General features: G+C 35.4%; 1 protein-coding gene across 1 annotated transcript in view; it reads left to right on the top strand.

Moving 5' to 3' along the window:
- adamts16 (ADAM metallopeptidase with thrombospondin type 1 motif, 16) overlaps nucleotides 1–5379 on the top strand; it is a 72048-nt gene extending 66669 nt beyond the window's left edge. Inside the window, exons 20-23 of the mRNA XM_088928593.1 lie at nucleotides 1362–1556; nucleotides 4244–4468; nucleotides 4896–5043; nucleotides 5264–5379. Of these exons, the coding sequence (XP_088784719.1) occupies nucleotides 1362–1556; nucleotides 4244–4468; nucleotides 4896–5043; nucleotides 5264–5379 (684 nt within the window). The remainder of the gene's footprint in view (nucleotides 1–1361; nucleotides 1557–4243; nucleotides 4469–4895; nucleotides 5044–5263) is intronic.
- Nucleotides 5380–14902: the final 9523 nt, after the last annotated feature.

Below are 14902 nucleotides of genomic sequence, written 5' to 3'. Positions count from 1 at the left end.
ACTGAGGGAAAGACAAAATGATTTGAAAAAAAGGGTCAAATACGACATGCTTGTGTCCATTTTTTTCTATAAAGGAATTGGTTTAGTTTGGCTGTATCACAGAACTGGAGAAGACTATACAAAGTCTTGGAAAATGCATACTGTAACATTGCTTTGTAATTACACAGAATTAAGTAAAATCCTTCACACAGATTTAAAGGCTTTCTTCAAAAGTAAACTGTGAACCCAGTATACAGTATACAGTATAAGTGGTATTTCTAAACAAAAACTGTACCTGTTTTGGAAATGCAGCAAATGTAAAATTGATTACCAAAATTAGGTCAATATAAATATAGAGATATTAACAGAATTTTAGATTTTTTTTCTTAAAAATATGCATTAAAAAATACCTAATTTCTTTATTTCAGTTTTGGAAACATTTTCTATAAACAGTTCCATTTATTGAACAGATTTTCATTCTTTGCAATGAAGTTCAAGAAAATAATCTCTAAAAATATTAGCTTTAAGTTTTAAATGTCAAACTGCTTTTAGCTCAATGTACATTTGTCATCTGGATTTAACATTGTGAAGTATAATGTTGGGAATTTTCTACCAAAGGTGTCTGCAAAAAACTAGAGCAAGGTTATTTACATGATTTCTTTTATTTTTAGACATACATGGAATTGGAGGGGAATGTATAAGAAACTAAAAATGTTCAACTCTATTACCTTTAGTTGTACATAAATGAATATGAAGTGGTATGATGTAACCATTAACCTCATGCAGAGCTATAACATTTTCCAGCTTTCCCTAAAAGGTCCCTGTGGCCAGTGTACAATAGCACTTTCACACACAATAAAGTGAAGTAGTCTTGCTGTGGTTCTTTTAACTTGAACGAAGGTGTTATGATGAATAATAGGTTCACTAGTATTTCCACTGTTTGGACAGAAGACTTAATTATCCCTAAGGGACACTTTAAGGAGGTTCACTCTAAAAAATCAGAATCTGAGGTCAAAAAGTGGTAGTTTATTACAGATGTTAATTTAATCTAGTGCTGAAAATGTGTTAGCTACATTATGGCTACACTAGTCTAAAAATAGACATTTATTTCAACAGTGAAATTCCATTAAAAAAACTAAGGGGATACCAGAAAACTGTTAATATTAATGTTTTAGTCAGGTTACATTTTCACGTTTAGTATTTTCCATTTTAGAGTATAATACCATTAGTCTACAGTTCAGTTTTCAAAGTCAGCTTTATTTTTTTATTTATAATTTACATTATTAAGACTATGCACATGTCCCATTTAATTTTCTAGCAAAAGCAGACAATCTAAAATGTGTTATTAAATCAGTAGTAAGGTGATATTTGCCATTTTTCAGTGTTCACGCAAATGTGGAAAAGGAACAAAGAAGAGGACAGTGGTGTGTAAGAGCACTAACCCAACCACAAGGTCTCAGATCCTTCCAGACGGCTCTTGCATGGCTGTTCCCAAACCCAAGACTCAAGAAACCTGTTTTCTTAAACGCTGCCAGAAACACCGTAATTCTCAATGGTTTGTCTCCACATGGCAGGAGGTATGTAAAATAGAAATAAAAATTATGCAACATGTACAGTACATTACTGATATTTAATGCTAATAATGAAGAGATGTTAAAATTCTATATAGCAAGAAGAGTTAAAGATTGATTTTCAAAAAGACAAGTAATGGGGACCAACAAAGTGGTTTGCTGTAACTACACATTCAAATAAGGTGGTCTTCTTTCACACTGGGAATGATGGCACCCAGGGGTGATGCAAGCATAAGAGTAGGCTGTGGACTTGCATCAGCCCCATAAACATTGTAGAGTTTGACGCAGCACTCGACTACAGAGAGTCTGGGACGTGTGACCCTGTTGATGACCCACAAGTAATGGTAGCATCAGGTATGTCCACAGGTGTTATGTCCTTAGATGAAGATGTTCCTGGCAGAAAATGATCGATACTGTATGTTGTCGTGTCAAGGTGTGGTCTTTTGCAGTCTTAACGGTATACAAAACGGGTCTTGTCTGTGCAGTTACTATAGTTGGAACTCACTCAACTCATTCAACGCTTTGAGCACTCTTCAGCTGTCTTGACCTTGTTGTTTTTGTTGTACTATTTGTCATGGTTTGCTTGGTTTTAATAGCTTAAAACATGTAAGCAGTTGATGCAGCAACATTAAAAAATGTGAAGCCATTGTAATAATAGTATGAGATATAATGTTCAAAGAATGGATGAATGCTGGTAAGTGGCTCTTAAAATCTGTTTCATTGTCATTGTCAAGTTTCAAACCTTTTCTATTAACCAATTAGCAGAAGGGTGGTAACGTGTTGATGCAACAAACTGTAAGCTGTTCAACTGCAGGAAAGTCCTGAAAGGTGAATTCACAAATAAAAGATGAATTGTGGCCCATTATCATCCAATCATTAATTAATCATCTACACATACCATGAACATGTTCCTACCAAATGGTCTTGTAAAATACACATAAATGCACTGCATTGGATTTTCAGAACAATCCAAAGGATATAAAGGTGTCAGCTGGGAACATTTCTCATGCTTTGAAAGTTTCTGTGATCCTTTGAATATCAACATCTAATTCAAGAATCGGAATTAGCTCTGTGCAATTTCCTTCATACGCACCATCGGATGTTACCCACATCGTCAAGAAGATGTATGATTTGTCAACATGGAAAAATAAGAATTAAATTTTTAGATGTAGCCTGCTCTATCTCAGTGTTTCCCATTCATACTTCATTTTTGCTACCTACATGTAATATTGTGCACTAGTCTACATTAAACATCATCTACCAAGTGTTTGCCCGGGCTGTAATTTTATGTAAATCTTTCTGAATTTAATTTGCTGTTTCTACAGTGCTTAACATTCCTGATAACATAGTATGAGCTAAAGACTTACCTAGTTTATTAACATACCAAAATCTAGATCACTGTCAATTAACGGTAGCAGTGGTCCTAGTACAGATCCCTACTACATTTCTCCTTTTCTTGTTTTGTGTAACGTCCAAATTTTTAACAACTGTTGAGGTGCTTAATTTTGCCCGACTGCAAATGACTGTGAAACAGTAATGTTGTTTTAATGTAATTATGAGAAAAAAATAATAGCTTAGGAATTACTGTGCCACACAGTCTTTATTCATTAGCTAGGCTTTTAGCTTGTTGAAAAGTGGGAAATTCATTTTTAATTCTCTTAATTGTCAAATAATGCATTGAAGGTGGCATGGGCTGCATAGTCATTTGTTTTCCTGATGGATTATCTTTTTCATTTAAATGATTTCTTGTCTTTGCGTGGGGGATTCCTTAAGGCATTTTATTAATTTACATAACTTGATTATGCATTGGTTATTTCCTCAGCAGCTTTAACATTTCTTAATAGATTGCTCTCTATATTTCATGTGTCTTATGCATGGAAGAAATTTAATTAACTGCTAGGTTAGGCATAAAAAGATCCCATAATCCATTTGCATTCTTTAAAACCCTCTTACATTATTCATTAGTAATGCTCTGTGAATCTCTTTTATTTCCTCGCCTGATTTGTTTTAAGTTCATGTACTTATCTATATGCACATTATTCTTTGAATAACAGCTAACATATACATCATAGATTCCTTTAAGCATTTTACTATTTTGATACCAGTATCTGTTTGATGATGCATATGGGACATCTTTCATTTTCAATGGAAATGAACAGTGAAAAGTGTGGCGTTTTTTTCAACAAATTAATTCTACATACATTATGCTATTTAAAAGATTTCACATGTACTGTATCTTTAAGAAGAATACAGATTGAAAAATCCATCTCAGATAAACACTTGATTTAAAAAAAACTGTTACACAGAATTTTTAAATTATTTTTTATACAGGTAAAAGAAAGTTTATGATATTTTCATTACAAATGTTAACTTTAGTATGTGAACATACGTTCAAAAAAGGTTTTATGAATTTCTAACCAAATCTGAAACAGAATTAAGATCATTTATAGTAACACACCCTTCTACAGTAATAGTGCTACTGTATTGTATACAGTAGCTATTACAATATTTTGTAAATAAAAAATATTTACACTATGTTTTACATTTAAAGAAATACATCATGTAGTGTCCAAAACTACATGTGGCTTTAACTAAAAGTCCCATCAACCATATCTGCATTTGATTGTAGTGTACATAAAAAGTGTTTCTTCTGCATTTAACTGCAGAGTATATTTTTGTCCATTCATCTCCAGTGTTCAGTAACTTGTGGCGGAGGGATTCAGAGGCGATTTATAAAGTGTGCAGAGAAGGATACTGCAGGAAAATACAAAGAGCTGGTGGCAAAGAAGTGTCACCACCTGCCCAAGCCTGCAGTTGAGTTGCAGAGGGAGTGCACTCTGGCTGCCTGCCCCAGTACTGTCACTCGCACTCAGTCTACTGCTGGCAGGGCTGTCTGGTACTCCTCTCCCTGGTCTCAGGTACACGCTTCAATTCTTGTGAGATTGGACCCACTTGTGTTTTTAAACTTGGCTCTTTCAAAGCTCATTCAAGTATTAGTGCAATGATTATGTGTGTATAGTTATAGTGAGAATGAAGCAGTTATTTATGTTATATAGTTATTTATAATTACATGAAATTATAACTAATCATTTCTGTGTTGCAGTGCAGATAGCTTTAAACAAAATTAAACCCTTTGTATGCCTTTCTCAGAAAGCAAAGGTGTGTTACTTTTGAGAATACACATCAAGAAAAAATTTTCAATGCAATGCAGCTACAGCTAGTTCTAGATCATTTGATGCTTTGAGTATGTCTATGTCATTTTAGACGGATGTCAGTTTCAGCATCTGCTATTAAAATGTGACTCTCAATGTAATACATTTGGTAAAGTTATGTCTTCATTTGCAGTGCACTGTGACGTGTGGAGGAGGGGTTCAGGGACGCTTAGTGCAATGCTTAGCACAAGGAAAGCCTTCCTCTGGGTGTTCCCTTCATTTAAAACCAGTCATGACTCAGGCCTGTAACACTAATTTTTGCCCTGAACCTAAAAAGAAAGGTAAGTGTTTGTGTTTTTCCCTTCATTTTGTGAAAACCTTTTTTTTATTATTGTTCTCCTAGTTCATGTTCAAATGGAGAATATAAATTTATTTTCTTTTGAGATTCTTTTTTAATATAACTTACTTTTCATCTCCAGCAAATATGTTTCATTGCACAATTACAATTATTTCTTTATTTTACTTAATAAACAAGCATATCCTTCTCTTGTTTTTTCTCAGATGTGTCATGCAAGGATTACTACAGTTGGTGTTACATGGTGCCCCAGCATGGAGTGTGTAACAGCAAGTTCTATGGCAAACAATGCTGCAAATCTTGCTCTCATTCAAATTTATGAATTTGTGGAAGAAATGCACAATTATGAAACCGGAATGACAGATTAACCAAAAAGGCATCTGTACATGTAGGTGTAGGTTATACCAAACAAAGGAATGAATCAAATGATATTTTCTAGAGCATGAGCATGGACTGAAACAAAAAAGACATTTTGATATGCCTGGAAAAAGTGTGCCTTATTAAACTTCTAAAAGTACTGCCAACAAAGGAGGTCTGAAAATAGGCATGGAGGATAATAGAAGTCTTAATAAAATGGCACTGCCCAAGGCTCATGAAAACTTTTTTCACTATGGGAAAATGGCATGACATCAATAACATCATTGCTTACAGCACTCTGAAAGAATAACTTTTAAGTTCTCCAAGAAGATGTAGTAGCTTTTACTGACCTAACCAACACTGGATAATGGATTTTACCCACCACTGAAATTGAAACCTGAATTCCACTCTTATGGGAATCTTGTTCCCATGTGTTCTGAAGCAGCCATAGAAAAAAAGTTTTTTTTCCCTTAAGAACACAAATCAAGTATTCACACTGTGTTTATTTTAAGTGTTACGTTTGATATGGACTTTTCTGTGGGAGAAAGAGCCAAGAGGTCACTGACCAGTAAGTACACAGCTGTGTGAAAGGAACCATGAAGCGGCTTTCAAAGACAATGGAAATGACAAATCTCTGTCTACAAAGAGACACAAAAAATCCAATTTAAGCATTTCTTTCTCTTCTATCATACAGCATTCACCGCTGAAAAGAACAAGCATTACTTAGCAGAGACTATTTTTTCACAGGGGGTTTCTGAACATGACCTGGATAATACTTTTTTAAGGTGCTATTATCTTAACTACAAATAGTTAAATGAGTGAAAATTACAGCCTTTCGCACAAATTTCAAAGAACCACTGAAAAGCATGTTATTGCTCTAAATCAAAGGTACTTTTATTTATTAACATTACTTCAGTAGCTTAAAAGTTTGGAAACAAGTTTGTGTCTACTCAATGCTACTGCTTCATGTATAGTACAGTACACCAAGTTTCATTGTGACATGCAGAGCAGTCATAATATAACAATAGAGAAGCTTTTTGATATTTTTACTTGTTGCTCACCTATTCATACACACAAGCTCCTACCATATATGATAACATTCTTAGAAGTATTCTTCGTAACAAATATCTTCTTGTGGTCAAAGCACTGACACACTAGAAGTAGTAAAACAAACTGAACACATTAAAACATTTTTTTCAAGCTTCATGGATGGTGCTTTAGTCTTTTAAGGGACATTGTGGTATTAAACATTTCTCAAATATTTATGTTTTCTCAAATTTTATAATAAATTTTTATTGAAATTGCAAAATTAGTTGTAATATGTGCATTTTGTTAAAACACTGCATACCGCAAAATGGAAATGAAATGAAAATGTATATTTTACCTCAACTTGGTAATGTAAAAAGTAGTATTCACTCATGTGTACTCTAATTTTGCTGAGAGACCCCTTGGACATTTTCATTCTTTGGATACCCTGTGACACTATGAAAATTGTATTTAAACTAATGTACAAAACATTTCTTTCAGCCACCACCATCTCAGTTTAATTTCCTAGGCTTTATTGGAATTGAAAATAGCAGCCACGTCATCATACCAATGTCCTGTGAATGCTGACTCACAAGTTTTACTCATAAGCTCCTTAGACACTATTGTTTCCAGATGGTGTCTGACTACTGGATAAAGTTCAACATGGATATACTGTATCTATATATATTTATGATTTTCTTTGATTATAGTTTAATATCCCACATGTTCTTTTTCGGTTTAATAAAACACATACAATTTACAAACAAATTCTATTTGTTGGGTTGTATGTAGATGTGAGGAAAAAAAAAACAATTTTAAATGAAAAAATATTATGAGGTTTTCATATATATGTTTAATTACATTGTGTGTATTAAGTGTAACACACCAAATTTCACCACATTTGCAATTGGTCACATAGGGTGAAAGTCTGATAAGTGTTTGCACTAAAATGTCATGATATATCTGTTGCATTTTCTTTTGAGACATATTTTTCATGCCATATTTTTCAATCAATACTTTTGCTGATTTTCCAAATATGCAGTAAATGTGCAGTAAATTTTCCTGATGTCCCCATAATTGACTGTATAGAATTCAACTGGCACATTATTTTAAATACTTTTGTCTTGCTGTCATACAGAGCAGTGAAAACATAGAAAAACAGAATGTTATTACTATTATTCTTGGCAAGATTTTCCCTTATATAAATGTTTTAACAGCATCTAAAAACCTTCATTAGATCATTGGGGTTTATGAAGTGCTACTTTGCTCCCTCGAGGTCACTTTCAATTAGTGATGCTCTTTAAGACAATTAACACTTCTGACCTGCCAGTGTTTTCCAGACTGTCACTCAAAAAGGGGAAAAGTTCTTGTGCAAAAAAACAGACTTTAAAATAAACATTGACTTTGGTGCTGAACACTAGGCTCAGAGAGTCCTGACAGTTAAGGTAAAGACAGACTTCTGACCAAAGAGACTGTTAAATTGATTTATGGCTGGTCAGTAGAGGCTTTGCAGGTCAAAACTGCTTGTATAATTATTTGTTCCCACGTCAATGACTCACTTACCCCAGATGAGTCGGAGCTGAACTTGTGCTGATATCAGCAGTTCCAGACATGATGTATGCTCTTATGATTTCTACCCCACATTCAGCTCTCAAGATGATACTGCCATCAGTGATTTTCAGGCAATTGAGTGACATTCTCACTCCTTATAATAATATACCATATATATAACTTTTTTGTCTTTTTAAAGTGACACTTGTGAACTAGATTTCCACTGATTTAGAGGTAAAATTGGATGTACTCTGAAGTACAAAAGGCAAATCTGCTATTAACAGGACACATGATAACCTTACCAGAATGGTAAAGCATGTACTTTTTAAATAGTCGCATTTACTTTTGAACAATACAATACACAGTACACGCACACTGAAAAGACTGCACTGATCATGTATTGAAGAGCTTCCAGAACTTGAAAAGTTGAATCTATCAGTAGTTCCAGCTACACCCTGTCCCCTGCAATTTCCCTCACGGGATCAATAAAGTATCTATCTATCTAAAGATTTAAATTTTACAGTAGGTACAATTTAGTCAGTTTTACTGGACACTATGGAGTAACACTATTATTAATAATAATAATAATATAGATACCTTTCCTACAGGTTGTCCTTTGGCTATATATAACCTGGAGTCTCCACCTGTACAGCAGGGACTATGTTCATTCTAATTGGAGAGAAGAAACGTTTCCAACTAAAGAAATTACTGAAACATGAATAATCGAGACCCTTGTACCAAACCACTGCTGCTCCCTAGGGAGTGGTGAGGGAAATGAAAATAGGCTTCCAATAAAAAAGGCCTCCTGTTTTGGAAGATATTTATATTTTCATAGGAAGGTTCAAGAGTTGCCTGGGAAGACTTTCTCTCGACCTTGTAAAACTCACTATTAATTTTTAAACTATATTTTGGTGAACAATTGGTTATTATTCCCAGAAAAAGTTCCCATGATTATTGTTTTTGTTGATTTAAAGTTTTTTTTTTTGACTGGGACATTCCAGAAGTGTTTAAAAAAACACTGTAGAAAATCCTTTATTAAGGGTCAGCATACATATTATAAATTCGCAAATCAAATTCCAGCAGTGGTATCAGCCAACTCTAGTCATAGGTTTCTTAGAAGTTGAAAAGACAGAAGTACTTAAGAATATACTGTTAAAAAGATTAGAAACAGGAAGACGTCACTTGGTCCTTTTGGCCTGTTTGATAGTTAGTATGTAATGGATTCAAGGACCTCATCCAGCTATTTCTTAAAAGAAATCAACAACATGACTGAGTAGTTTGCTCCATACTCCCACAATCCTAATGCAGGTGTTCCGTAAATCTAATACAGTACATAAAGGTGTTATGAGGTTACCTAATCCTCTCCAGTGGACGGCTCTACAGCCATTTAGTACTGGGTAACCTAAGCTGTGTTTGATCTCTTATAGGCATACAGTGGCTCTGGTGCTCCATTTCAGGAAGCAATGTAACAGGAGGTCACCTATGGTACCTTATAACACCTTTAAGTAAAAGAAACATGCATTTAAGTATTTTTGTTTTAACAGTTTTAACAATTATTAATGTATATAACTGTTATTTGCATATACCTGTAATAGAAGCAATTTCACCATGACTGTAAATCCTTTGCTTTTAAACTATGAAACTACCTGCCATTTAAAACAATATAGTAAGTGCTTAAATTGCTTCGAATGACCATCACACGAGTTTGACAACTTTAGGAATAGGACCTTAGGATCCAGAAATCTAGGAACCAGCTGACCAAAATTAATCTGTGTTTATCTCCAACTCAAAAATATTACTGCCGCTCATCCAAGACAGTTTTCAGCAACACATATAACATGTGAAATTATACTTGGTTTATACAGTAATACCATGTATATTATAAACCAATAATGGTATAAGGTATATACAGTTTAGTGAAATGCTGTGATGTGAGCAGAAGCAGGCCGTTCAAGCAAGACATCCCAAAAATATACATGAACTCAAAGAGTTTTGTATAGAGGAATTGGCCGAAATACCTCCTAACCACAGCACAGGTCTGATCAGCAGCTACAGAAAGCGTTCGGTTGAGCTTATTGCCAATAAAGGAGGTTCCACTAGTTACTAAATATAAGGGTTCACATACCTTTTCCATCAATGACCTTGATTGTTTAAACCATTTGTTCAATAAAGACATGACAATGTAAAATGTTGTGTGTTGTTTGTTAAAGAAGACTATTTATTATTATGAGTTAGATGAGGATCGTATCACATTTCAGGAGCCATTCATGCAGAAATCCGGATAATTCCAAAGCGTTCACAAACTTTTTCTTACAACAGTACCTTATACCATGCAAAGATCTCTGCAAATAGGACAATGTTTTACAGCAGTGAAGACTACTTTAGAGACAAAAAAACATTTATACACCTGTCAACCCATATGAAATTTGATGACCTATTCTGCCTGCCAGAATTTTAATTTCGATGGTGACCAAGGATATATATATATATAAAATAATCAGCAAATTGAAAATATCAAAGTTATAAAGGATGCTTACTTCCCGTCTCTAGGAAGAAGAAACAGCTGGAAGACTGGGCTTGATCCTTGCACTGTGTGCGTATGTAGAATGTAGGTTTGACGAAGCCGTTCAGTAAGTTGCTACCGCTTCTCTACAATTAAACAAACACTTAAGTATTTAAAAGCAAGTTTGCCAATGCCCTGGTGATTTCACCTTAGCTTTTTCCAACTTCCTAGTCATAAAATATTCCAAGGCTTCTTATTTGTTTGGGGCCATTTACACAGGCACAATCCACTGTAGCTCAGCAGGTGTGAGCCTGGTCAGTACCTGGATGGGAGACCTCCTGGGAAAAACTAAGGTTGCTGCTGGAAGAGGTGTTAGTGGGGCCAGCAGGGGGTGCTCACCCTGCGGTCCATGTGGGTCCTAATGCCCCAGTATAGTGACGGGGACACTATACTGTAAACAAGCGCCATCCTTCGGATGAGACGTAAAACCGAGGTCCAGACCCTTACCAATCATGGCCTCCTAATAATCCCCATCTATGAATTGGCTTCATTACTCTGCTCTCCTCTCCACTGATAGCTGATGTGTGGCGAGCGTTCTGGCGCACTATGGCTGCCGTCGCATCATCCAGGTGGAGGCTGCACATTGGTGGTGGTGGAGGGGAGTCCCCATTACCTGTAAAGCGCTTTGAGTGGAGTGTCCAGAAAAGCACTATATAAGTGTAAGCTATTATTAGCTATTATTATTACATGTTGCTGAACTATCTGAATCTCCGATGCTTCTATTTTTTGCATTCAAAATTTGCATGCATAAAACATTCATTGTAAACTTGGACAACATTTCACAAACATACCACTACCACCGAATCTGTAAGTTAGAATGTATATACACACACATCAAAAAGCATAACCAGTTCATTTAGTCCTACTTGCCTAAAGACCTCCTCATGTTTGCCTCCTCTGCCTTTTTAAAAGATTTGCACAAGACAACAGCAATTGTCATGACAACCACGGGAGTTTTAATAAACAAAACTACACTATTCATTTCACATACTTCTTAGCAGTGTTCAACTGTCAGGATTCATTTATTAAGTATTTGAATCATGAAGATGTGATAGGAAAAAATTACCCACATAGTAGATGGTGAAAATGAAAAGAAAATCTGATTACCCCAGTACTACTCCTGTTACTAATGACATACCGAATTAACTTTACAAAAATATTAAATACATGTTTGTGGTGCACAAAACATCACTATTTTCCAAGGGCAGAGCATAAAACTGAAATATATTATCCATCTGCACAATTTGTACTTGACCGAGTCCCTACAACCTTCTGTAAAACAGCAAACAAAAATTCCTGTTGATCTCAAACCATTGGCTTGGCTTTTTGAAACATCTGTCATGGGTTATTGAAATTGAAAATTGTAGAGTTAAGCTAATGCTGAAATAAACCCTAGAAATGAGTTAACATGTGACAGATAACTGCTTTGGAACAAGGATATTCTGGGTACATCAGATCACAATGTCTATAACCACTCAACACTTGATTGCCAATTTTAATTAAGAATTTAAATAATTATGGTTTCAAAAATTCAGTTATGTCCTCAATATAGATATAAATGATAAAGAGACAAAAATAATCTATTCATAAAAAGGAACTGCAAAAATGAGTAAGTATGAGGATCTTCAAAGGACTGTTCTTATACAACTTATACAACAGTGTACACTATCCAAGGACTAAATCAGCAATGCTGCAGTGCAACACATCTTACCTTTCCAGGCACATCTGTAATAATAATTTACAGATTTATTAATTTTGTAATAATAATTTGGATGTCATTTATTAGTATTAGTTCTGTGCACACATGGTTAAAGTGGGTTGTGTCCTGGGACACAAACAGGGCTTGTGGGCCCCCCAGTCACAGATTCTACAGATTCCCAAATTAAACCTTAGGTGAAAACGATTTTGGTAATTAAAACTGTCTGTGCCCAACATAAAAGAAATTAAGAGTAAAGATACCAAAGGTCTTAAAGTAAAATACTTGGAACAGTACTTTCTCAAGTTTAACAGCCACTATTATTGCAGCACTGCCCATAAACACGTCTCGATTTCTCACGTCACTCGCTTTATGTCACTTCAGAGTGCGGGCACGAGAATGGAAAGTCTTCTAGTTGACTCTGTGCTAATTGCTAGCGAGCTTTTAAACCTTGAATGTGCCAAGGAAAAAAGTGTCTGGAGCCCAATGCCGTAAACTTAAAAAAGGAAAAAACGTAGGGCCAGAGAAAACTGACTGAATTGTTAACACATTCCTCTATAAAAATATCTCTGATGGAAGTGACAGCACCTGCAGCAGCAAGCAGGAGGTTTTCAGCGAGGCCAAGGGAGATGCAATCATAATATGGTGGATTTGGCTTGTGAGCGAAGCCCAGGGACAACTGCCACCAGTGAAGCGAGGGAGGTCGTGCACAGCAGGAGGTCAACCTCAAGTGAGGAAAGCAAGGAGGTAGTTTAAGGACAAAATAATTAGTCTTACACTGTCTCTGTGAGCAGTACTAAAAAATGACATTGACAGATCCATCAAACGGACCTTCCCCGGTTGCATTACTAAAACGTTTAATCTCCCGATGACAGAGCTGGGTGTTGTAAAATGTCCTGATGGATCATTTCCCAGAAAAGGGAAATCGACATTTTTCCAAAGCGTACGATTTCAGAGGGCTATGGGAAATAAATCAAATGTAAAATGTTTGTGTATCCTTATAGAAAATGAATAAAATATTATACTGATAATGTACACTATGTTGTTTGGGTGAGTGACTGTACATGGCAGCAATTTAGTTAAGAGATACAAAAGCTGGCTTTTTTTTTCAGCTGTGCCTCAACGACACAAACCTGGGACCAATCTCAAGCCTTACCTTGCCTGGAAAGAAAGTAAACTATAAAATGATATCACAGCAGCAAGAGATAGGATTAGAGTGGTTCTAACTACAGGACTTGATTTCTTTTTGTTCCTTGTGGAGAGGAATTTAGCATTTAGAGGTATACAGATTTGGGGAAAAATTAAAGGCCTATTAAACCCCTATCTTAAGTCAGTAAGATAATGTGATTGCTGAACATCTCCAAAAAATAGGGTGACAGGTTATGACATCATATTTGAGTTTTTATAAACAAAATTAATTTCTCAAGTCCATCTTTTAAGGATTGTGTAATTCACAAAGATTGCGAACTGGCCAAATCGCCAACAACTATGTGTTGGAAAGAGACCACTCCCAGCTTTTCAAAGGGGAGCAGGCATCAATTAGATATTACATAAACACTGATAACAACAAAGAGACAGATGTTGAGGAACACATTTTTGCAGACAAATTTCCACAGCAATGGACAATAAAGTATCTATCTACTTACACGTGTTAGTAATACAATAGGAAAATGACAAGCAGCAGCACTGAGAAAGACTCTGTACAGACGAGAGTTCAATTTGGCAAATTATGACAATGCCCAAGTTAAGACAGTGGCTAAAGAATGCAAGGAGTTATACTGTACATCCACTCTTCTTAGTAGTTGTTACCATACGAATGCTCAGACATAATAACAAACCCAACCATTAGGATATTGTGAAAAAAATATTGAGTGTTTGCTATAGAGAGCTTATTTGGATCTGGAATTTAGCAGAAGCTACCCTTTATGTCAGATTAAAATACAGCTGATATGTATACTGTGTGTATATATTTGTCTACGCGTGCACAAAAGTGAGGCAGCAAGAGAGGGGGAGGCTTATTACAGTGCAGAATACAATTCCTCTTCTGTTAATAAGTTAAGAGCGCCCTCTGCTGTTGAATATAGAGTAGTGTTTTACAATTTCAAAACTAAATGAAGTAGTTACCCTTATGAAGTAGAGATAGATGTATTGAGTGAAGCTTAATAGTGCCCAAGTTTTGTTTTTTTAATGGAACCCATGTTCATTGGCTGTATTGTGCCAAGTCTTCCAATGAGTGAACCACCCATCCAAAGGACTCAGCTGCTTCTTTCATGTTCTGCTGCCAGATTATTGTAAACCATACCAAGCAGTTACTGCAGGACATGGACTAATACCATACCTGACCGAAACCCAACACAAGCTCAGTCTGTATTCTATGAAGTTTTCTTAGATTTTGATTTTCACACATGATCATGTGTTATCAGCTACAATGTCCTAGCCCTTATTCAAACTAAAATGTACAGTAAGATTCAGGTTAGGTAATTTACAAGTGTCACCTTCTTTTCTTAAAATACTACCTTATAACATTTAAGCCTTCTTAGGATTTCTACACCAAAACTGTATGGGTGGTGTGATACTAGAACAGTTGTTTATAGTACTGGAGATCCAAAATCTGAATACATAAATATGACAGTATGTGAAAAAGCTAGCCCT

The sequence above is a fragment of the Atractosteus spatula genome, chromosome 12 (assembly GCF_055471065.1).
Source record: "Atractosteus spatula isolate fAtrSpa1 chromosome 12, fAtrSpa1.hap1, whole genome shotgun sequence".
Taxonomy (NCBI): Eukaryota; Metazoa; Chordata; class Actinopteri; order Semionotiformes; family Lepisosteidae; genus Atractosteus; species Atractosteus spatula.
The sequence above is the reverse complement of the archived record's forward strand: the minus strand, read 5'-3'. Positions and strand labels throughout refer to the sequence as shown.